The sequence below is a fragment of the Oryzias latipes genome, chromosome 22 (genome assembly GCF_002234675.1).
Source record: "Oryzias latipes chromosome 22, ASM223467v1".
In the NCBI taxonomy this organism is placed as follows: domain Eukaryota; kingdom Metazoa; phylum Chordata; class Actinopteri; order Beloniformes; family Adrianichthyidae; genus Oryzias; species Oryzias latipes.
In genome coordinates, this window is record NC_019880.2 from 12,296,756 (window position 1) to 12,318,734 (window position 21,979).

General features: G+C 36.5%; 3 protein-coding genes across 5 annotated transcripts; 2 read left to right on the forward strand and 1 right to left on the reverse strand.

Moving 5' to 3' along the window:
- The first annotated feature begins 614 nt into the window (after nucleotides 1-614).
- On the forward strand, nucleotides 615-7,395 carry LOC101161203 (laminin subunit gamma-2). The gene is made up of 9 exons (XM_011490358.3): nucleotides 615-842; nucleotides 1,811-1,984; nucleotides 2,102-2,240; nucleotides 2,330-2,418; nucleotides 2,574-2,637; nucleotides 4,351-4,439; nucleotides 4,525-4,637; nucleotides 4,731-4,887; nucleotides 6,781-7,395. The coding sequence occupies exons 1-9, from the start codon at nucleotides 791-793 to the stop codon at nucleotides 6,936-6,938; spliced, it is 1,035 nt and encodes a 344-aa protein (XP_011488660.1). The 5' UTR covers nucleotides 615-790; the 3' UTR covers nucleotides 6,939-7,395.
- Nucleotides 7,396-9,439: 2,044 nt separating this feature from the next.
- mrpl35 (mitochondrial ribosomal protein L35) lies at nucleotides 9,440-10,852 on the forward strand. The gene is made up of 4 exons (XM_011490357.2): nucleotides 9,440-9,543; nucleotides 9,712-9,877; nucleotides 10,377-10,521; nucleotides 10,605-10,852. The coding sequence occupies exons 1-4, from the start codon at nucleotides 9,513-9,515 to the stop codon at nucleotides 10,791-10,793; spliced, it is 531 nt and encodes a 176-aa protein (XP_011488659.1). The 5' UTR covers nucleotides 9,440-9,512; the 3' UTR covers nucleotides 10,794-10,852.
- A 55-nt stretch (nucleotides 10,853-10,907) lies between these two features.
- reep1 (receptor accessory protein 1) lies at nucleotides 10,908-19,336 on the reverse strand. Of its 3 annotated transcripts, XM_011490359.3 has the most exons (8): nucleotides 19,010-19,336; nucleotides 17,646-17,718; nucleotides 17,495-17,571; nucleotides 17,266-17,386; nucleotides 16,827-16,940; nucleotides 16,443-16,602; nucleotides 13,466-13,713; nucleotides 10,908-12,552 (listed from the first exon to the last, which is right to left on the reverse strand). In XM_011490359.3, exons 1-8 carry the CDS (start codon nucleotides 19,213-19,215, stop codon nucleotides 12,481-12,483), a joined length of 1,071 nt encoding a protein of 356 aa, XP_011488661.2. In that variant the 5' UTR covers nucleotides 19,216-19,336; the 3' UTR covers nucleotides 10,908-12,480. The 3 variants fall into 3 exon arrangements, with proteins under 3 accessions (XP_011488661.2, XP_020569112.1, XP_004082339.1); XM_004082291.4 differs by lacking the exon at nucleotides 13,466-13,713 and having other exon boundaries at nucleotides 12,341-12,552; nucleotides 19,010-19,166; XM_020713453.2 differs by lacking the exons at nucleotides 17,266-17,386; nucleotides 17,495-17,571; nucleotides 17,646-17,718; nucleotides 19,010-19,336 and adding an exon at nucleotides 17,034-17,248.
- Between the last annotated feature and the right edge of the window lie 2,643 nt (nucleotides 19,337-21,979).

Below are 21,979 nucleotides of genomic sequence, written 5' to 3' on the forward strand. Positions count from 1 at the left end.
GGAATAAACACTCAGTAATAAGATTGCAAAATAGATTTAAAGTGATTATGAAGCCTAACAGGAAGCTTGGCTCAGTAATTTGTAATAAAAGAAATACCTAAAAATAGATTTTGCCTGTTGCATTTAGAAAAAATCTATTAATACCTCATGGTCACGATGCTTTAAACAAAATAAAAGTCTGATTTAATAAAGGAGTGAGTGGACACATTCTGACTAAAAGATCAATAAAAAACAATCACACTACTTCTGGAAAAATGACACCGTTACTGTAATGTATTATTTTTATCAGCACCACAGAAACCAGAAACAGGGAAGTTAACCTGCAACTCGTGACGCATGAGACATTTTCCCACCACTAACACATAATAAGTATTATTTATAAGGATGAATATGGTAACAGGTACATTTCATTACTAACTGGAGTTTTTATTTTTATTTTTTGTATTTTTCACTTACAACGTACTGTTATATCGGGATTTTGACAAACTATAAAGTAGTGGAAGTTGATGATGGACCTCTCTGCCTGGCACATCAGCGACCCCTGTGGCCGTTGGTTGTAACAACACTAGCTTTGGTCTGATTCCAGCTCATTTCACTCAGTTTTGCCCCCAAAGTAAAATCACATGATGCGCATTTTTGTCATATGACACAGATGAAGGAGAGGGAGAGACTGATTCCCCTGCGAACGAACTCCTGGGTGATAACAAAGGAAGATACTCAGCCACTTGTCAGGCATGAGATGCTGCAGTAGACAAAGATTTTTCGGTGGTGTTTCTCGCTAATCTGGAGGATGAAGAAGTGTCTGGGAGCTCTGTGCGCCATAGCCGCTGCCTGTTTCATCGGTAAGTTGTATGTTTTTTTAGGATAACAATATTTGGAGTCCTTAAAAATATCGAAAAGTCAAGAAATTAACTTTTTAGGGTACTTGAGGTCATTCATGTGTTTAAATTATCTAATATGATGCAGAATCGACAGTTAGACTTGATTTAAGTTGTGATTTGGTACCAGTTGTGCTTTTACAAGTTAAACTCAAGACAAATTTGATCCTAAAAACGATAGTAATACTTGCTTTATTCATTTACTTGATGTGTAGTCCCGTCTAGTGTGATAATTTGTTATATTTCATAGATTCTGCATTCCTCTCAGCCACTTCTACTTTTCTGTAATCTATAAACTAAAGTTACGGACAGACAAGCTGAGACACCACATGATACCTCTTTCTGAATAATTGAATTTCAGGAGGGTGGTGGCTCCTATTCAGGAAAGAACTTTAGTACATGGATTATGTGATTACTGCCACAATACCAGCTTTGTTTCGGTTGATTTTGTTTATTTGCATGCACTCATTTTTGAAGAATATTGAAAATGCATATTATGTTTAGATATACAGTATGCACAGCAATAATGCAAAGTATTTCTGATAAAGTGTCACTTACGTAGTACTGTAGCCATACTTAACACATTGAAGGTTGTATTCATCAGCAAAATTCAATAGGCGAGCACAAGACATTCTTACTGTAGATGATGTGTTTGCAAAAGAATGCCGTTTCATTGATTCCTAAAACACTTAAAACACCTATCCTTTGCATTTTTTGCATTTTCTACTTCCACTGTTGTAAATTATCATCAGAGATAAGACAACATGCTCCAAAGTGCAGGATTGCTGAATCTTTTGCAACAGGTCACACGCCGGTCTAAGGCAATTTCCTCGCCTACAAACATCTCAGCCGATTTTTTTGAGTCCATTTATGCACTTTATGCCCCTTTAAAATAGTGACTGTGTATAAGTAATGTACTGTTTCTCTCCCAGACATGGTGGTGGGCCAGACCACTCTCATTCCCGCTGTGATGAACACCACTCTTGTTCAGAATGCGACTGGTCTGACTCCAACACCCGTGATCTTCAGCAGCACTACCCCAGGCTGCTTTGCTTTTAATGTATCTGCTTGTGAGCCATGTGCACCAGGATCTCAGTACGACAACAGTGAGTTGAGGACCTGTACACTTTAAAATCCTCACAACACTTTAAACAAATAAAAGTAAATAGGAATAGCACCTCCAGAAGAGAGCTTGTTTTTTTGTTCTTTTTAACGTTTTCCAGATACGTTGCTGTGCTCATGCTGTCCTGATCCTGGGCTGTGTGTATTTCCTGGAGCATGTCTGCCATGCAAGAAGGGATTTTATCAGTCTTTGTCAGGACAGGAGCAGTGTTTGCCCTGCTCACCAGGATTCTACTCTAAGTTACTATTTCACCAGTTCATTGCATTTTTATTTTATTTTCTGGTCTCACTTCCTTATTAATTGCAATGTTTAAACTACGACTTTTCAGTTTGACTGGAAGTCCATTATGTCACCCCTGTCCTTCTGGATCCTTCAACAACAATACTAGATCAGAAACTTGCACCAGCTGCTCACCAGGTACGTCTGTGCTTATACATCTGATGCAAATATGTGAACTTCTCATAATCTTAACATGCTTGGTATATTCATCACATTAGTCCTAAAAAAATATTATATTCAATTATCTTAAAACTGTATCAAACACATTATAAAGGGACATCTTCTAATTTCAGGTTTCTTTTCATCAAAGCAGAGTTCCACTTCCTGCACACCGTGTTCGATGGGGACTTTCTGCAAGTATGTCCCCGTAGATCTCACTTCATTTCTTGTTGTCCCGTTACCAGAATTTGAACTCTGAATGCATCTGTGATTGTGTGTGTGCATGCATGTGTGTGTAAAAACTGGGGGGAAAAAATCACTTATCTAACCACCAAATTGAGCATCACATGCTTTAATGTCATGGTTCTGTTTGTCATCAAAGATGCAGACAAACACACCACTGTGGATTTCAGAAATCAGCAGGAAGCACAAATATTTAAGGAGTGTCGTTGTCTACTCATGTGTTTGCTGGAGATGTGTTCATTTAAGGCAAACCCTCATCTTCTCTAATTTGATTCCCACTTGTTAAAAGACTGTCTATTGGTGTATAGTTTATTTAGTTGATGTTCATTTTGATCCAAATCTCTAATAAAAGTCAACAAACTTTATTTTGGCATAAAACATGGCCAGATGTTTTATACCAACCTAAATAAAGGCATACATGCAAAGCAAATAAGATAAAATAATGGTACCAGTTGTGCTTTTATATGTTCTCCAGCACCCCTTTATACAAAATTCTTACTGGGTTCTGGAGGGAATTTTTCTCTCCAAAATTCACACTTTTTGAAACAACCTGCAGGCAGTCTTTTTTAATTATCATATTTTGTCTTCTCTTTATTTTGAAAAAGTCTTTTTTTTTCCAAAAAGCAATTTGCAGCTCTTCTTTTGGTTGTTAAAATGGCAATTTAAATGATTTAAAATACATTTTCTGTCATCTTTGAAGGTTTTTTGCTCTTGAGTTTTGAGGTTTTTCCCATCCATCTCTCTAATTTACAAAAAGTCCACACATCTCCTTGACTGGAAAGGAGCAGTGAGAAGAACAAAATTATTTTATTATTTATGCTCCTATATCACCTCCCCCCAAAAAAGAAAAAACAAACATTGTGGAGAAGTCTGGGGTTTTGAAAACTTAATTTAATTCTCATTTAATTTGACCCATTACTTCTCATATTACAATTTAATCTTTCTCCAAATATATGTGATTGTGATCCAAAGTCTAAAGTAATCTGAAATCAATCTTGTGATATAACTGCCTTAAGATATGTATGTTTTATTGACCCCAATTGTTTTATTTCAGCAAGGTTGACTATGATTTGAGCTAAATTAGATCCTAAATGTTTTGGTTTTTGACATAGTGGACATTTTAGTCAATGCTTCTGCTACTTATGATTAAATGAAAAGAATAAATACATAATCTTGCTGATATTTGACGTGTTGTTTTACAAGAAGATGGAGATAAGAAATATAAAACACAAAGGGAAAAAATGACAGAAGGTTTTACTATTATAAATGTCTGTTTTTTTGTTAAACAATTTTCAATATGTTACCATGAAAATCTACAGCCTTCTGCTCTACTTTGTAGATTCTTACATGTAATTGAATGAAACTATATTCAATTTAGTAATTTAATTTTAGTATTTAAATGTCTAAACTTAGTGTTATCAGATTGTACATAACAGGCCTAAAACATTAAATTAGGTTTTTGTTATTTAAAAGAAAGCCTAGAAAACAATCCGGAAAACAGTTTTCAACCCAATTCCAGTGATCAAAAGCTATTTTTAGACTTACATGCTAACATTATGGGTCATATGAAGTGGTGCTGATTTCCTTGAAAATCAAGTTGCATTCAATTTAACAATTGCCAGCCATAGATGTATTTTTAATATAAACAAGCACCTCTGCCTCTGACAGCTCGTCCAGCTGCAGCCTGTGTCAGACGTGTCCCGGAGGAACAGAAGCTCTGCAAACGGCTGCTAAAGACTGCACACCTTGCCGTCCAGGTATTCCACATTTATGCCCGTGAAGAGCTTTTGTTGACTCTATGATTGAGACTGCAATGTTTTTTTTGTGTCTAATCTGGATTAGGGATGCACAAGCCTCCCCATCAGAGTATGTGCCAAATCTGTAACAGTGGCTTCTACCAGATCCGCTGGGGCCAGGAAAACTGTGACGTCTGCCCAGAGAATCACTACTGTCCTGTGAGTTATAAAAACACTGGAGAAGAATCAGCATGCCTGCACTAAAAATAAATGTCAAGATGCTTTATGACGAGGCATGTTGGGTTTTTTCAGAGCCCTGACGTGAACCCCATCCAGTGTCCAAGTGATGCTTTTTGTCCAGAGGGGAGCTTGGCTCCGGGATATTGCATGGAGACTTTCTTCCGCAAAGCAGGGGATACATGTGAACTGGCTCCTGTAACCATCGCACTGTTAGTTATTGGAGGAGGGGGTGAGTAAAACCATAGAAAGAAAAACAATAAAGAAGAATAAGAGAGAATGTATTTGATGACCCTAAAGCTACAGATACACCAGGGTATTATTCTTCTTTTTCTTTTTCCACTGTTTACTAGCGCATGTCCACCACCTATAGTTGGAAAAGGTTTTGTGGGAAAGGTCAAAGCGGTGCAAATCTGGTGGTTCTTGCTCCTCTCTTTTTTCCACAGCTCTATTCTGATTTATGAAAGACTTGTTATGTAATTCCAGCTGGGCACAAACCACAATTATTAATTTCTCTTCGTCTATCACAGTCACAAATGGTTGGCACGTCCAGGAATTAAAAGAGACGCCATCCAGACATTACTACCAAAACTGAGTCTCTGATTGGTCAAAGTTTGACATGGTTTAAAATTCAGGGCACATTCAATGGCCAAGCGTTTTGTACGTAGAGCCCAAAAATGATCATACATAGACTTTTCATTGAAATCGGGCGCTTGAACGCGCATTGCCATGGGCAGTATGAATGTAGCTTCAAACAAATGGAACACACACACACCTTTATTTAATGAATTGAAGATACTAGATATCTATGAAATTAATTTGCTCCTGACCTGTACATTTGTATATAGTCCATTCTACAATATCAGATGACCTTCACACATAAATAATCTCTTAACATACAGTCACCAAATTCACCACCATTCAGCAAGACAGGCCCCCAAATTACACTTACCTCTGTACAAAAGAACACGTGAGCAATTCTCCATAGGATTGCATGGAATACTCACACTGACCTACTTTTTACTGCAAAATGCTTGTTAATTTACAAAACCAAATTAAAAAATAGACTGTTAGCCAAATGTTCTATGTAATTTTTTTTGCCACGTCAATTTTTTCCTTTGTCTTTTTTCTTTAATTCATTGCCTTTTGTTTATCCAGCGGTGGTCTTAACATACATTAAGCCTTTATGGCTTCCTCCACCTCTCTGCACGCTTTACTGTTCTTTTCAATGTAAATCCTCTAGTTTACCTTCTCTTTTATTATCTTGTCTTATGTCATGATGCTATTCATGTGCAAAATAAATAAATAAAACTTTACTTGTAGAAAAATTGACTGATTAAATACATGAATAGTTTAGTCTTTTGAGTAGATACTGTTTGCCTCTTTTGTCACTTTAGAAATTATTTTTTGCTGCTCTTCTAATGTCTTCTTACAAAATCAAATTCTCATGAAAAGGAAAAAACAGAAAAAAACATTGTCTGCTGTTTCTAATGTAAAATGTATGGTATCTGCTGTCCAAGCTGTAACTGTTATTTTTGTTTTAACCCTAGAGGACTATCGCCGGGTGATTTTCACCCTAGTAAAACTATTTACATTAATTTCAGTATGTCACTTTTCAAGGAGTGTGTGCCTACTCCAGGGAAGTCTCACATGTCCCAGGAATGGGTGGACCAAAAACCAAGTTTCTAGTATCGTTTTAATATTTTTTAGGAATTTTTTGTTCTCAAATTCCTAATTTTTCAGTAATTTTTGAGCATGTTTTTTAGCAACTTCCTATGTTTTTCTTTTTCATTTTGTTACACATAACAAAACAGCGGCTTTGAAAAAAAAAAGCCGCTTAACCACTCTTATTTATCATTAGTTGTCATGTTTGGATCTATTTTTTATAACAAGTACTTTTTGTTGGGTATTTTAAAGTGATGGTGTAACTTTTTATAGCGAAAGTGTTCTTGGGTCAAACCATACAAGGATACCTATCATTATGACGTAAACTGCTCAGTCAGCTGCTACAGCTAATAACATAATGAAAGAAATAAGAATCATGCTCATCCATCAATGCACTCTTTGTAGATGCTAAATTCCTGTCACATTCTCTGCTGTTATTTTTTTCTGTCTCACTCTGCAGTGGCCCTGCTCTTCGTCATTTTAATGGTATTACGTCGAAGGAAAGACACTGATGGAGAACTCACCATAGCCCGAGCCCCGCTGTTACGTAAAGAGAGACCTCAGGGTCGCTACTATGGGCTGCCCTGTGACACCGAGCCTGTATATGCCGGCTGGTAAACAACCGAGAACGGACAGATAAAAGATGGATGCTAAATTCTGATCCGGTGCCACTGGATCCCTTTCATGCTCCATTTATGTTTTAATGAGATAATTTTGAAACTATTTGGAGGAAGGTTGATTCTTTTGTGAAGTCTCACGGTCTGACATTGTTGTAAATGTTCAACATGCATATAAATACCCTTTTTCTGAGGTCGGCGATTGGAAGATGAATGAACCAGCTAATTATCTTTTTCACTTAAAAAAGCACTTTTTATTAAGTAAATAAATATTATTATTTATGACTGAAGAAGCATATATTGCTCAGTGACAGAAGATGCATAAGCAGGACCCTTCATTTCTAATGCATTTCATGTTTGTAGTTTTATGAATAACTTTGCTTTTTTTTTTTCTTTGTTTTTTAGGGTAATGTTTATATGTTTTAATGTAAAATAAACACTGTTGTGTTTTTTTCTTCATCTTTTGTAATATTTTTATTCCTCACATTTTTTTCAAACTTTGAGAAAGTATCTTATTTGAAGGGAATGCTTTCTAATCTTTTTTTTTGTTCAGTTCAGAGAATTATTTAGATAGATAGATAGATGACTTTATTAATCCCACAATGGGGAAATTTCATTTCTGTGGCAGTAAACACGACATTCAGAAATAATCTATATAATATAACATCAATAAAGGACATCACAAATGACATTTATATTAGATAATTAAAAATATTACTAAAATTATTATGAAAAATTATTATCAAAAATGAGATTCTTTTTAAATAAAGAAATAAATGTTAAATATTAAATAAATACAGCTGCAAAAGTGTAAAAAACATGCGGTCTGCAAAACATGTAAACTGTAAAAAAACATTACAAATTTTTTCAAAATACAGAAATAACTAATGAAGTTCACACCAAAAACAAAAACAAACAACTGTTCAGGAACAAAAAAAACAATTTAAAATTGAAAAACAACAACTACAACAAAAGTAAATGAATCAATGAATGAATCAACCAAGCACTGCTAGTTTTAAAAATATATTTATATTTTTTGAGTGTATATATTTCTAATAATCAGATGCAGGTTATAAGATTTTCAGCAAAAACATTTCTTCAAATGTCCTTTTTATAATGTGCCTTTGACCCAAAAGGGAAAGCTGATTTTGTTAAACCTGATAGCTATTTATTTTTCACATATTAACAAATTTAACACAGGGTCAACTTGATTTATAATTTTAAACTGACACTTCAAATACTCAAATATAAAATAAATCCGGTCTTCATTATAAAAAACTTGTAAATAATTAAGAATGAGTGCAAAAGATTTTTAGAGATTTCAAACCTTTTATTAATGGTTTGTCAGTTTTGATTTTGCCTTTTTTTCTTTTAATTCCAGCAGCATTGGCATCACAATAGAGACAGAGGACTCAGTTCACACATTTTTAATTAAAAAGTGCATTTCTTCATGAAAGAAAATTAATAAACTATTCACTACCTAATATATAAACAAAACTATAAACTTTATTTCATTGTGTGCAGGTTTGGTTGAGGATTTGCTCCGAAACCTGTTAATGTTATGGTTCATCTTTCGGTATATCCTTTCACGGGTCACAACAGGAAATCAGCTTTCAGTAATTCACACAGGGGGTTTGGCAGACGTTTTTGTGTTGGATGAAAACTAGAAAACTAAAAATAGTTTTACTAGATTAAACAGTTTAAAAATCCAGACACTGACTGTGAGAAACAATGTATTTCAAAAAAGATCAACGTGTGTCAGAGTGTGACAACAGAGAAGAAAGACTCTCTGTGATAAAAGTGGCATACCAGACTGTGATTTTCATACATTTCCTACACATAAAATCAGTTCTTGACCTAGTCATGGGAATGAAAATAGACTTTGGTTGGCTTTAGTATTTCTTGCACTAAACTTTAAAACAACAATAAAAAAAAGCGTAAGAAAATAATTATTTTTAAGCAATCAATCAATAAAATTAGATGTAGCCTAAACATAATTTTTTTTTTATATTTAGTGCAAAAGAACCCACAACAAAGCATCTTCTCCTTGTTCCAATTTGTTTTACAGGGATACAACACAGCATTCAAAGTAACATAAATATTATCTTATTATCGTAACAAACACTCTTTGCAATGTCATTGTTTAGATCTCTCAACACAAACGGAAGTGTCCAGCCATGGTAACTTTTTAAAGGTAAGTATGATATGATAAATAATAATAATATGGATCATTTTGAGGTTATTTCATTTTTATTTTTTGTGAGACCAACAGACTACAGAAACTAAAGGTATTCAACAATATTTGTTAAAGAAATAGGACACGCCTTTTATTTGTTAGCCTGACTAGGGACACGCCTTTTATTTGTTAGCCTAACTCTTATAGGATGTAGCATTAAAGAATCTCTGTAAATTGTCGAAATGCGCAAAGATGTGTGGGACTTGGAGAATAGGGTGCATAACGATACTTTGCAGTTCTTACTCCTATCGATAGGTGGCAGTAAAGACGTCGGTTTGATTCATGCAACAATGTTGACCCTAAGAGCGCCCCGTAGTTACAGCAATAAAAAAAGAAACCATGGCGGCGGTGTGGTCTGCAAGAGTATCCGGTGAATAACATAAAATAACTTGAGTGTTAATATAGTTTTATGTAAATGTAGGTTAATTTCAATAGCATTACGTATATAGGTTATTGGTAAATGTAAGTCCTAATGTTAACAGCTTCGTTTTAGTCGTGCTTTTCTCATGTCTTCTTCGTGTCCTTGTGTGTCTGTCAGCGCTGCTGAGGCCGCTCTCCGCCTCCCTGTGCGCGCGGACTCCTCAGCTCTGTAAGCTGTCCGGCTCCATCAAAGCCCCAGCTCCTATTAATGTCCTTTCAGCCGCTGCCCGCTTTTCTTTTTCGGTTTCAGCGTTTCAGACACACCAATTCAACATTTTCAAACGGTAATGAACTAAATTATTGATTTTGTCTTATATTGACCTTAAAGAGTTGACAGTTTTCTGACGTGTTACTAGTCAAAACATCTCAATCAATGATTCAATGTTAAAAGTGCGGAACCCTCTGTTTTGATCTCTGTCTGTTGGAAGTTTGTTTAATCCCTGCTTTTGCTAAAATATTGAATTTTAGTATATAGATTCCTTTGTTCAGTTTTCCTTTCAATATTTTCCTACCAAAAACAACTTAGTACTAGTTTTTAGTATCGTATTAAAAAGACCCATCATCATGAAAATCGTGTGGTTTTCTTGTTTTTATTAACAGGATTTGGAGCATTTGTATTCTCTATTAAAGAAAATTGAGATCAAACTAGCATTTCTGAGTATTTTATTCAAATCAAATTATTGTGAGTCAGGAGCATATATTTTTCAAAATGTGTTGAGAAATCCATATTTATGAAAATATTGATCTGTATTCCTATATTGATCATGTTTCTTTTTTGTGCAGTGTGACAGCTCTTGTTCCAAGTCTGACTCTGCAGCCAAGCAGGCATCTCACTTATTACAGCGTGAAAAAGGGCAAAAGAAAGAGTGTCAAATCAGTGACTCAGCGGTTCATGCGGCTGCACTGCGGTCTTTGGATCAGGCGCAAGGTGTGAAGGGTTTTAGTAGCATATGTCCAAATGTCAGGGTTTTTTTCTGTTTACCAATCTGACTTCTTTGTTTCGTTCAACAGGCTGGCTATAAGAAAAAACTGTGGAAGAAGTTGCCCGCCAGACGAAAACGGCTGAGGGAAATTGTATTTTGTAATAAAACGCAGTCCAAATTGTTAGATAAAATGACAACATCTTTTTGGAAAAGAAGAAACTGGTACGTTAATGATCCATACAAGAAGTACCACGATCGAGTCAACCTCAAACTCTGAATTGCAGACTCATGTTTTGTCTGAACATTGTTGCTAAATAAAGACTGTATTAAACCAAATTAGATCTAAGTGCTTGATTTAAACACAAGTGGACACAAAAATGGTTGAAACACAGAGTTCTCTGATTTATTTAATGGCAGTAACCAACTTTTCTTTAACAACAGAAATAAAATATAAGAATAGCAAAATAATAAAGACAAACAATGATTGTACAGTATCACTGCTTTTCATTTTGACCTGAAATGGAAACAAAAATGAAAATTCTGGCCAGCCAGAAAAAAGGGTTAAATATATCAACTCTGATTTCGAGTAAAATCTTTTGTATGTATTGTGGCCAAGTAGGTTATGGAGTTTAATTTTTTTACATTAAAATTAACAAGTAAAAATAAAAATAAAAAGGCTTTTTAATGAGGCAAACAAGATTTCCACAAAATCAATTAAGTTGTTACACAAATGATTCATGCAATGACGAGTTTTGCAGTGAATGCTCAAGTACACAAACTTGCTAGTCTTTTTTTCTTCTTACATGGATGTTAAAATTAACACCAACAATTCTACCACTAATGCAGAAACACAAGTTTACCCTGGGTCACATATTCTCACAAGGTATGCATTTAAAGAACACTTCCTGTGCATAATAAATGTATATTAGAGTGAAGGATGTGTAAACAGAACAGTTTTCTACCTGAGAGGCTTGAATTATCTTAAAAGACCCAACTGTAGTGATGGTAATGTACTGAGAAAGTGAAGGACACAGTGATGGTTTTTGTCTCTTTAAACAAAGTGCATGATAAAAAAAACATCAGCACCCACAGATTTCCATCTTAGCTCCTGAAAGAAGAAAAAGAAGCAAATGCGAGCATTTTGTCACCAGGAGAGGTGGAGATTTCTAACAGCAAAAAAATATGTTTAGAGTTCAGATTTAATTTTTGCAAAGCCCATACATTTATAAATTCCTAATTGGCCTTTATGTGTCTAATCGTTTTGAAATTAAATAAAAACGTTGAGAAATTAAATAAGAGAACTAAGTTGTGGGGTAGAAAAAGTGCAAAATAATATATTTTTTATGAAAGCGTTCTGTTAAAATCTGAAGATCAGAATTGGAGAAAGAGCTACTTTTTTCTTTGGGGCCAAAGGAAGAAGCAAATAAGTGTGTCTTACTGCTGCCAGACCTTTTGGTACTAAATTTACAGATGGTTTTATCTTCTAATAAACATTAAAACAACAGGTTTTTAAATACAGCTTGGTTTCTATTGATTCTTGGCTCGAGTCCTGATGTTTTTGAATGTCTCAGCAGGTCCAACTGTGGTCTTCATCCTCAGCACATTCTGTTTAACCGAGAGCAGATTAACGACTGGATAGACCCACATGCAACTGCCTTCCCAGCAATGACATATAAAAACAATGAAATCATGATGTACACACAAACTGTACAGAAATACATATTCAATAACCTTCTATCAAAAAGCATGTGTCAGTATGAAGACCATTCGCTCATTTTTTCCAATATCAAATCTGATTTTCAAACAATGAGCCACTAGCTATATACTGTAAAGAGAGGGTTCTTAAGAGGACACTTTGGTAATACCGTACTCCATAGCATGGCTGCTTTAGTGATGTAGCTTTTGGCCATTCAATATTTTTACTTCTTGCAGCAAAGGCAGCTGGAGGAGTTTTGAAGACAGTTTCACATAGCTTCATTGTTTGAAGAAAAAGCACTCCTGGATCTTGTGAGAGGCCTTAAGACTCTATGAGGAGGCTGGAAGACAAGACAGAAACAAAGACAGCAGCTGTGAAGGCTTGCAGGCATTTTAGAAGATGCAAGATGCTTTATTTAGTGTTTTCTTGCAAAAGCAAGCTCTTGATTAATGTGGTTAGTCCAAATAAACATAATGCAAGGTCATTTTTTTTCACTGATATACTGTTTTATGCTTTTATTTTAAACTGTTTCACTGTCAAAAATAAATTAAGCATCACTTATTGAAAAAAAATTTTTTAAATCAGAAAATATGTGTTATATTGCGTCACCCATGTCTTAATTTAAACAGAAAAGACAAAAAAAAAGATGGGGAAGGATCAATCCTTTGATTACTTTTCCACAAACGTGATTTAAATGACGAGTTACAACACCATTAACCAAAACAATACACACTCTATATCTATATACTCACTTTATATTGCATAGCAGTTAATGCATATATACAGTCGGGCAAATGATTCATACCAATTGAAATAAAATGCTAATTAGTTTAATTATAAAATGTTTCCTTTTCAACTTAATTGTAAACCTAAAATAACATCTATCATCAGGTTTTGTTTTGGTTTTGTATTGACTCCTTGACTTTGATGTCATGGTATCAATCTATTATTGGAAGAAAAATCACAAAGATATTTTGCCTGTATCAACAATATCGACTTCTAAAAAAGCACATGCAGACAAATGATTATGGTTCCGAGAAGTTTTCACTCCAATTTTTAAAACGTATTATTTGAACGGCCTCAAACATCTCCTGACATTAGTCTGGTGCAGAAGCCCTCTGCGTGGCTACAGCGCTGTGAAGATGAATTGAGCCACACAGCTGCAAACATGAGTGAATCAGTCAGGAATCACCACTCTTGAGGGACGGTTAGAATCAGGCAGCAGCGGAGCAGCTTCATTGGCATGGTGGTACCTCAGGAGCTTTCCTCTTACTCAGCCTGAGCTGGGGCGAACTCGATGGTGAAGGTGGCTCTTTGTCCACCTCCTCAGCCTGCTCTGGAGCTGCAGGAGTGGGAGGTGGGCTGGGTGTAGAGGTTGGGGCGGATGGGGGTGTCACAGAGGGTGTAACAAGTGTGGACACGGCTGATGTCGTGTTGGACTGAAAATCTACGGAGTCCAACGGTTCCAAACCCAACACCTCATACTCGGTCATGTCAAAATCTGTACCGTGGAAAAGGTTTGGTGAGGAATGAAGACGACACAAAACCATTTCTTTTCTTCCCTCCAATACTGTTGCTTATTTTAAGCAAAAAATAAAACAAAAAAACAAATGTAAATGGTCAGCCAATTGAAATTTCCTTGCAGTTATATCAGATTTACCCATTTCCCCCCACATTTGATCATATTTAAGTCAGAATTGATTAAAGTGGAATGGGTTTGTTAAAAGCATGGTGTCCTAACTACTAAATATAAAAGGAAATGATAGATTATCACAAATGCATATGTAAGTCTAAAACATAAATGCGCGTTAAACATAAACATTATTGTAAAATGTTACTGGGTATTCTAAATATTAAAAAAAAATTAAAAAACTAAATGTAAGCCATCTTACAGAAATTTTTCTGATGACTATGTCTAACTGATTTCTGGCGATGTTGGACACTCTCTATACTTATTTGTATAAACATTTAAAGAAAATCTCATGTCAATCCTTGTGAAAAGCGACCTCCATCAGTTGACATAACAGAAAAGAGCGTTATTAGATGTACGTCTAATCACCAAAACATGATCTGAACTTGTTCTTGTTTTCTCTGCATTTTATACGTTTTTAGCTAGTCTTTGAATTATTTATGGTTATGTCTTGAATCATTGACCTGTTTTATGGTCCGTTTCAGCTTCAGCTTCAGTTTACTGACTTATGGTCTCATGTGTTTCCTTAACACCCTCTGACACGCAGCAGCATTCTTTGTAGATTCTATGACGGTGATCTGACCAGGTCCTTCTGCAGGAAAACAACCTCAAACCATGACACTTCCACCTCCATGCGTCATAGTTATTCTTGTTCTGGAATACTGCCTTTGGTGTTTACCAAACATTTCTTTGTGTGCAGTTCGGTTCTGATTGTAGATGCATGTGCTTTTCTACCAACATTAGTCAGAGCCTGCTGTAGGTCTGGTGATGACATTTGAGGTCTTTTGGAGACTTCCTGCAGTATCTTGCAGTTTACCTTTAGTGTGAACTTGCTGGGATGACCAAACCTGTTGGCACTTGTGTTGAAAGCCCATATAGACCATTGCCCATGCAGGAGCATGCATGAGATCTTGTTGAATCCTTTACCAGGCTAATAGGCAGTGTAAGCCTTTTTCTGAGAGCCTCAAACTTCTATTTTACTCTTACTATAGGGCTTACTTTCACTTGAAAAATCAGAGGCACAACAGAAGAAGAAATATCTGCAAGTTGGAAAGGGCAAATCTAATTCAAAATACTAATTTTGATCTACCACTACTTGCTGGGATTCCCTCAATATTTTATGTGGATCAAATGTAAGGGTAATGCCTTACTGTTAGATTACATTTACCAAAAAACTTGAAAAATGTGTTTTTACTTCAATTGTTTAGATATATTACTTTAATCTTTCAGTTGATTTACCATATCATTGAAAACCCACATTTATAGAAATGTTGCAAACATTCAACATGTTTGAATTATTGACAAAGGTGAGAAAATTTGGCTTAATCTAACAAAACTGAGAGCTAATTTTAAGCAATCAAATTTTGACATTCTGCAGATTGTAGTTTGTATTTTAATGCAAAGACATTCTACAAAATGAAGGTTGGAGATGGAGAGACAACAGGAAAGCCATTTACTGCTGCTTAAAAAAGCATAACAAGGCATTCCTTGCTGAATCTCTTCTGCTCTTTTGATTGCATGCAGAGCTAACAAAAGCTTTTTTTTTCTTTTTAAATAATAATAATTATAAAATACAGAAACCTTCATTTGGCCCAATAAATCTGTTATAACATTCATAATATTTTAAGATGTTTAGTAAGCATTGATCCACTTCAGTAGTTTAATTAAAGACCCCAATTAGCAGCAACGCCATCTGTCCCGATTTTCATAGCTACATCTAATTTTTCATTTGTCTTCATTATTGATTTATATTAACATTGTGGCTTATTTTAAATGTCACCAAACACCACCATGCTGCTCTACATGCCAACAAGACGGAGCTGAAAATAGTCCAGCAAGACAGTTGTCTGTGCTTCACAGCTCTTAAGGAATATAACAACAGCATAAAAGGGGTGCGTCAGTTGGACTTGTGAGATTTTTGGCAATGCTAAACAGGCACAAACACAAAGAAATATTTTACTAATGTGGTGGAAGGAATATTTTAAAGTTGTACAAACACTGAAGAAAAGTACCCTTAAAGGTTTTAGTTTACCAAAAATGGTTTGTGTGCTTTAATACTTTAAATTTAATCAGATGAGTCTCAATTTTTAGTTCTAGTTTTTACAGTCATGTGGAAAACATGTCACCCCCAAAAAAGCAAAAAGAAAAAAAAAAGGACTGGGTTCTCATGATGCACCGAACCTCAGAAACCTCCAAAAACTACATGTGAGAATGTTCACTGGATGGTTACTCTGGCAGCCCTGAGGACTGATCCGTTCCAAACAGGAAAGCAGGATTGAGGTTAGGGATCCACGCAGGAAAGCTGAGGTAATAAACAACTAAGGAGGACTCAAACAAGCTCAAACAGGAAGCCAGATATCAAAATGACAAATCTGTCTTAAACTAAACAGGCCATGCTTATGGCAGCTTAAATAAAGCTGACTTGCTAAAACTAAATGCACTGCATTTGGATAAAAAAAAAAAAAAACAATAACTGATGGATTACTAATTTTGTATGTGCTATTTTTTTCTGTAAATAACTGATTTGAGAGATGTCTTACCCTTATAGCTCTCTGACTTGCTGCGCATGATGGGTCTGGTCCGGTGCTGAGTAGCTCCAGACTGCGCAGAACCAGGGCTGGAGGTCACAGGGTCAGACTGGTAGGAGGACAGATCCTGCATGCTGAAGCTCCTTAGTCTGTCTGACAGAACCCCCTGGCCCTAAATCAGAAACATGGAGTTTTTCATTCTTGCCCTTTACGGCAACGTGACCCAACTTAAGCATGAGATCCAATTAGTGTCTGCAAGCAAATAAATATAAAAGTACTACAAAAGGAAAAGCTCAAAAGCTTTATTTATACTGTTTATTCTGTATTCCTCCCTTCCTGAATCGGGATTTATCAGCGATAACCTGTGCCTGAAGGTTAAACCGAATGTTCCATTACCTTTGTAGCAGCCATGACTGCTGCAGTGGCTGCAACATTCAGCCCTTTTCTCCCAAAATGCAACAGTGTGTCATAGCTTTTGTCCTTTGCATGACAGATGTAGTCATCAATGTCCTAAAAAAAAGGGCAGAGACAACCATTACATGAGCACATCCACTGTGGTTGTTTTTCATGACATTGACAGTGTGGACAGCTGCATTTCCTAACCAGCACAGAAATGGTGGAGCACCATGACATTTCCTCTCGCCTGATCAGCAAACACTTTTTTCACAGCGTAAGTGTGGAAAAAAGTAGCAACAGAGGAACTTTTGTGTCACAAACATCAGAAAAGTGACGCTCTAAAGAGACAGAAAAGATAAAAAGCTGCCTTAAAGACGGAACACCTTCATCCGTAAATCCTTGAAGCATACAAGAGCAAACAAAAGAAAAGGGCTTTCACCTTTTCTTTTGAGGAAAGCGTGGGATGTACAAATTTCCTGTACAGAACACTGGAGCCCTTCGTGTACGGCGACAGCAGCCACACCACAAAGGCTATCTTCAGTTCATAGTAGAAAGGAAGCCTGCCATGAACAAACAGCGACAAAACATGGATTTATGAGTCATATTATCTAACAAATCCACTATAAAACCATACACATTAAATCATTTATGCAACTGAGGCCACTTACCAACAAAGAAACATATCTGTAAACGCTTCCACCGTCATAAATAAGGCAAATATTATCCAGTACATCATCCATTTTACCTGTAATATTGTTCAATTTAGTTAAAAACACATTTATATTGAGATTTTCAACAAAAGAATGAAAACATACTCACATATTCTTTCACATCTTTTGACTTCACAGCTTTATAAGATGAATAGGCAGGATACAGTGTACCAAAAACCAGTCTAATGAAAAGAAATCTTCCATTAATAGACAGAAAACACATTTTAAAAAATCAGTTATTAATTAAAACATAACAACAGCTTTACTAGTGTTGTCTCATTCTTAGTCAAATATTTTTGCTTAATTTTTGCACTTTAAAAAAAACATTTCTTTATTTACATGCATCAAACTGGTTTGATGTTGTCCTGCTGATACAAACAAAGCCCTGGAAAGTGCACAGAACGCTTTGAACAACTAAACCAGCCTGGGCACTGGGTCACATTTCACCGAGACAGATTCTGCCAAGCGAGTAAAATTAGATGACATTTGCTGCACTTTCCTTAAAAATCTATAGGTATTTTTTGCAGCATGACACCTACGCTGCATATTGGGAGCCTGTAGATATGAAACATGTTGCAGTGCTACAAAAGCAACAGCTGTGACAGCGATCTGATCAAATTACCAGCTCACTTCAGGTTGCAACACTCTGGCTTGTCAGTTAAATGAGTTCCAAATTACAAGGACACTGAAAATATCATCTGTGCACGTAAGGCTAAGCAATCGTATTGCTAAAGCTTGAATCCAAAATGACCTACATAAACAAGCTGTAAAGGCCAGAGCTGAGCCAGTCCAATATGAGAGATCTTCTAAGCTAAATTTAATTGCCTTACTATTTTAAGAGTTGGGCCAGTTCTCCATCAGGAGGAAAAATCCAGTAAAGTATTAAGGCTGTGCATTTGTGTCTTCACTAAAATAAAAAATAAAAAACTCATATTGTAATCTGAGAAGACTGACCTCTCCCTTTAGCTGTTTTCCTCTTTACAATATGGGGCATGAAAAACTGCTCCAAAGACTGCTTCTGTCTTTTCATCAACATCTCCACATTGAAGCTCCAGACTAAACAAATGCCTTTCAGTGATTGACATCTTTTTATCACGATAAATAATTCAGGGAAATCGAGTCATGTCTGTGTTCCTAACATAACATGTATTCCTGCTTCTTCTGTTGAGTGTTTCCAGCCGGTTCACAGATACAAATCAGCCTGATCCAGACGCGCTTTTGTGTTCCTTCTGACAAAGCGATCGTGTCCAAAAAAACAAGCTGCTCAGCTCGAATCTAGAGCCCCGTCACCTGATCTCCTAACACATTTACGTCTGATGCTGATGAAATGGCATTAGGATCAAAAAATAAAACCCGAGGGGGGCTTGTTTCGCGCCCCCTCCTCAGTGACTCAGACCTGTAACAGCCACTGCGCGCATTTTTATTCCTACCGCACTGGAGGAGACGGGAGAAAATGAAATCGAGAGGACTTACACCACAAGTCTAGAGATGATCCAGGAGACCATTGCGATGGAAAGACGACAGGACGCGCTGTCTGCAAGGAGGAGTTTCCTCCAGATGACAGGCGCGTCCGCAGACGGCGTCTGTACGCCGCACCTTCGGTACGCACACAGGCGGCAACGTGACGCGCGACAAACACAGCGCCCTGCGAGTCTTATCCATAGATGGCAGTGTTGCATTGAACAAATGAATCCCAGAGGTTGGGGATGTGATGATCCTTTACAGCTGGGGGAAAAAACGGCATCTCAGAAATTCCACCCAAAATGCGTTTTCGATTTGTTTACCATTGGAAAAAGTCAAATTGCCATAAGGAGACAGAAATACAGCAAATACATTATTTTATATCACATAAAATCTGGTTCAACTCTCAACCAAAAAAAAAAAAAAGTTATATTCATTTTATTACATGTAAAAAGCAATGTTATTTTTCCAGTTGCCACAATATTAAGTCTAGTACTATGTATTTTCTTTTTATTTGAATTTATCAATACAAATTTGCAATAAAAACAGTTATTAATAGCCAATTATTAGGTACACCTTGCTACCTAATACCTTTTTACCTTCAGAACTGCCTTAACCATTGGTGGCATAGATTCAACAAGGTTCTGGAAACATTCCTTGGACAGTTTGGTCCATATTAACATGATAGCGTCACACAGTTGCTGCAGATTTGTCGGCTGCAGATCCATGAAGCCAATGAGATCTGATGACTGTGAAGCCATTTGAGAACTAAGAAGTCATAGAAACCAGTCTGAGATGATTCCAGCTTAATGACATGGCACCTTATCCTGCTGGAAGTAACCATCAGAATATGGTACACTGTGGTCACAAAGGGATGGACATGGTCAGCAACAATAGCTGAACTGTTGACACAAGGCAGGATGCTGTCATGTTGCTGACGCTAAATTCTGACCCTACCATCAGAATATTGCTGCAGAAATGGAGACTCTTCAGAGGAGACATTGTTTTTCCAATTTTCTATTGTCCAGTTTTGGTGACCCAGTGTGAATTATAGCTTCAGTGACCTGTTTTTAGCTGACAGGAGTGACACCCGGTGTGTTCTTCTGCTGCTGTAGCCCATCTGCCCAAAGGTTGGATGTGTTGTGCGTTCAGAGCTGCTCTTCTCCAGACCTCGGTTGTAACCATTTACGTTACTTTTGCCTTTCTTTTCCTTTGACATCACTAAAGCATTTCTCAGAACTGCAGCTCACTGGATATTTTCTCTTTCTGGATCATTCTCTGTAAACGCTAGAGATGCTCATGTGTAAAAATCCCAGATCAGCAATTTCTGAAATTCTCAGACCAGCCCGTCCGGCACCAATGACCATGTCTTACATCCTCTTTCATACTCATTCTGTTGCTCGGTTTGAACCGCAGCAGGTCGTCTTGAGCCAAGTCTACAGGCCTAAATGCATTGCGCTGATAGCATGTGACTGACTGATTAGAAATTTGAGTTGATGAGCAGTAGCCCAGGTGTGCCTGATAAAGTGGCCAGTGAGTGTGTATTACTACAATAAACGTAAGATAGTTATAAAAGAGCCCACCTTCATTTTCTTGAAGCCCTTGGCATGTTACTTCAAGGATGTAAAACAAAACCATAATCAAAAAGCTCAGATGAGATTCTGTCTCTTTGTGACCAACATGAGAATGGAAGTGTTTTTGGAACCATAATGGCTTTGCTTTTTCAAGCCTTTGACCTGTGAAATGAAACAGGGAACAGGAGGAAGGTTTGGTTACCGTACAACAAAAGCTACTGTGGGAGAACTGGCCCGGGAAAAAGAACGGGCTCTTTTGTTTATTTGAAACAAGCTAAACCCCTTGGGCACAGGATCTACACAGACAAAAAAAAAAAAAAAAAATCACAAGATATTCAGGATGGAAGATGATGCCATTCTTTTATGTTAACAGGTATCGGTTTGACATATTTGTAAAATATTAACAGAATCAAATTATTCAGACACAGAAAAACCACATTATCTGACAGACAGGCATTATTGTTTATTAACTAAAAACATTAAGGGTGACCTTTTGGAGCTGGTTGAAGAGCTAGAGTTCTGTTATTTAGCAGATCATTATGTTACTAAGGCCTTTCTCCAATGAGCAAACCTTAGATTTATTTTAAATGAGTTTCTCCACACATAAAGATTGATCAACATCCATCCATCTTCTTAACTCACGGGCCTGCCAGAGCCTTAGCGGGCTACTGTTGGGTGAATGAGGAGTGCATTCTGAACAGGTCGCCAGCCTGCAGCAGTGCCACACAAATACACACTCAGTCACACCTAGGGTCAATTTAAAGTAACCAATCAACCACTGAAGTACGTTTTTGGACTGTGGAAAGGGAGTGCCCAGAGAGAACCCACATGTGCACAGAAAGAGCATCCAAGCTCGACTCAGAAAGGTCCCAGCTGGGACTCGCTGTGAAGTGAAACCACCAACTCAAGATTGATCAACAGAAAAACAAAAACTGCAAAAGGTATACTTCCACATGTCAATTTCCTCCATAAAACTTTTATTCATTTTTCGCCACCTTTCAAATAGAAAACTTTTTACACACCAGACCTAAACATAACACAGATTGTGTACATTTAACCTTTCCATTTCCTCTGCATCTTCCACCACTGACAAGGTGCAAAATTAAACTGAATGTTATACAGCAATTAAGCCAAATGTTGATACAAAAGTAAATTTTGTGTGCAGTTATAGTTAACATATATGCAAACAGAGAGAACTGTTACAGTGAGACAGTACAGAAAAGTTGACAAAAAGAAGCAACACCAGCCCATTAATAGTGTCAAACATTTTAAGTGAACTGAACAACTGTTACCTAAAAACAGCATAAATCAAATTAAAATACTTGTTTTCTGGAGAAAATTGTATGGAGTACTTATCCAACAGTTATTCAGTCACTTGTTCAGATCTAAAGTACCCCAGAACTACCAC

What these genes read in the sequence shown, in the direction of transcription:
- LOC101161203 (XM_011490358.3), top strand. Translation starts at nt 791, where the DNA reads ATGAAGAAGTGTCTGGGAGCTCTGTGCGCCATAGCCGCTGCCTGTTTC. An exon ending in AGCCGCTGCCTGTTTCATCG is followed by an intron (nt 843 to 1,810) that starts GTAAGTTGTATG and finishes TTTCTCTCCCAG; the next exon opens with ACATGGTGGTGGGCCAGACC. An exon ending in AGGATCTCAGTACGACAACA is followed by an intron (nt 1,985 to 2,101) that starts GTGAGTTGAGGA and finishes AACGTTTTCCAG; the next exon opens with ATACGTTGCTGTGCTCATGC.
- mrpl35 (XM_011490357.2), top strand. Translation starts at nt 9,513, where the DNA reads ATGGCGGCGGTGTGGTCTGCAAGAGTATCCG. An exon ending in CAATTCAACATTTTCAAACG is followed by an intron (nt 9,878 to 10,376) that starts GTAATGAACTAA and finishes TTTTTTGTGCAG; the next exon opens with TGTGACAGCTCTTGTTCCAA. An exon ending in GTCTTTGGATCAGGCGCAAG is followed by an intron (nt 10,522 to 10,604) that starts GTGTGAAGGGTT and finishes TTCGTTCAACAG; the next exon opens with GCTGGCTATAAGAAAAAACT.
- reep1 (XM_011490359.3), bottom strand. Translation starts at nt 19,215, where the DNA reads ATGCAACACTGCCATCTATGGATAAGACTCGCAGGGCGCTGTGTTTGT. An exon ending in CAAAAGATGTGAAAGAATAT is followed by an intron (nt 17,572 to 17,645) that starts GTGAGTATGTTT and finishes ACAATATTACAG; the next exon opens with GTAAAATGGATGATGTACTG. An exon ending in GTAAGAGGAAAGCTCCTGAG is followed by an intron (nt 12,553 to 13,465) that starts GTACCACCATGC and finishes CTTGTCTTCCAG; the next exon opens with CCTCCTCATAGAGTCTTAAG.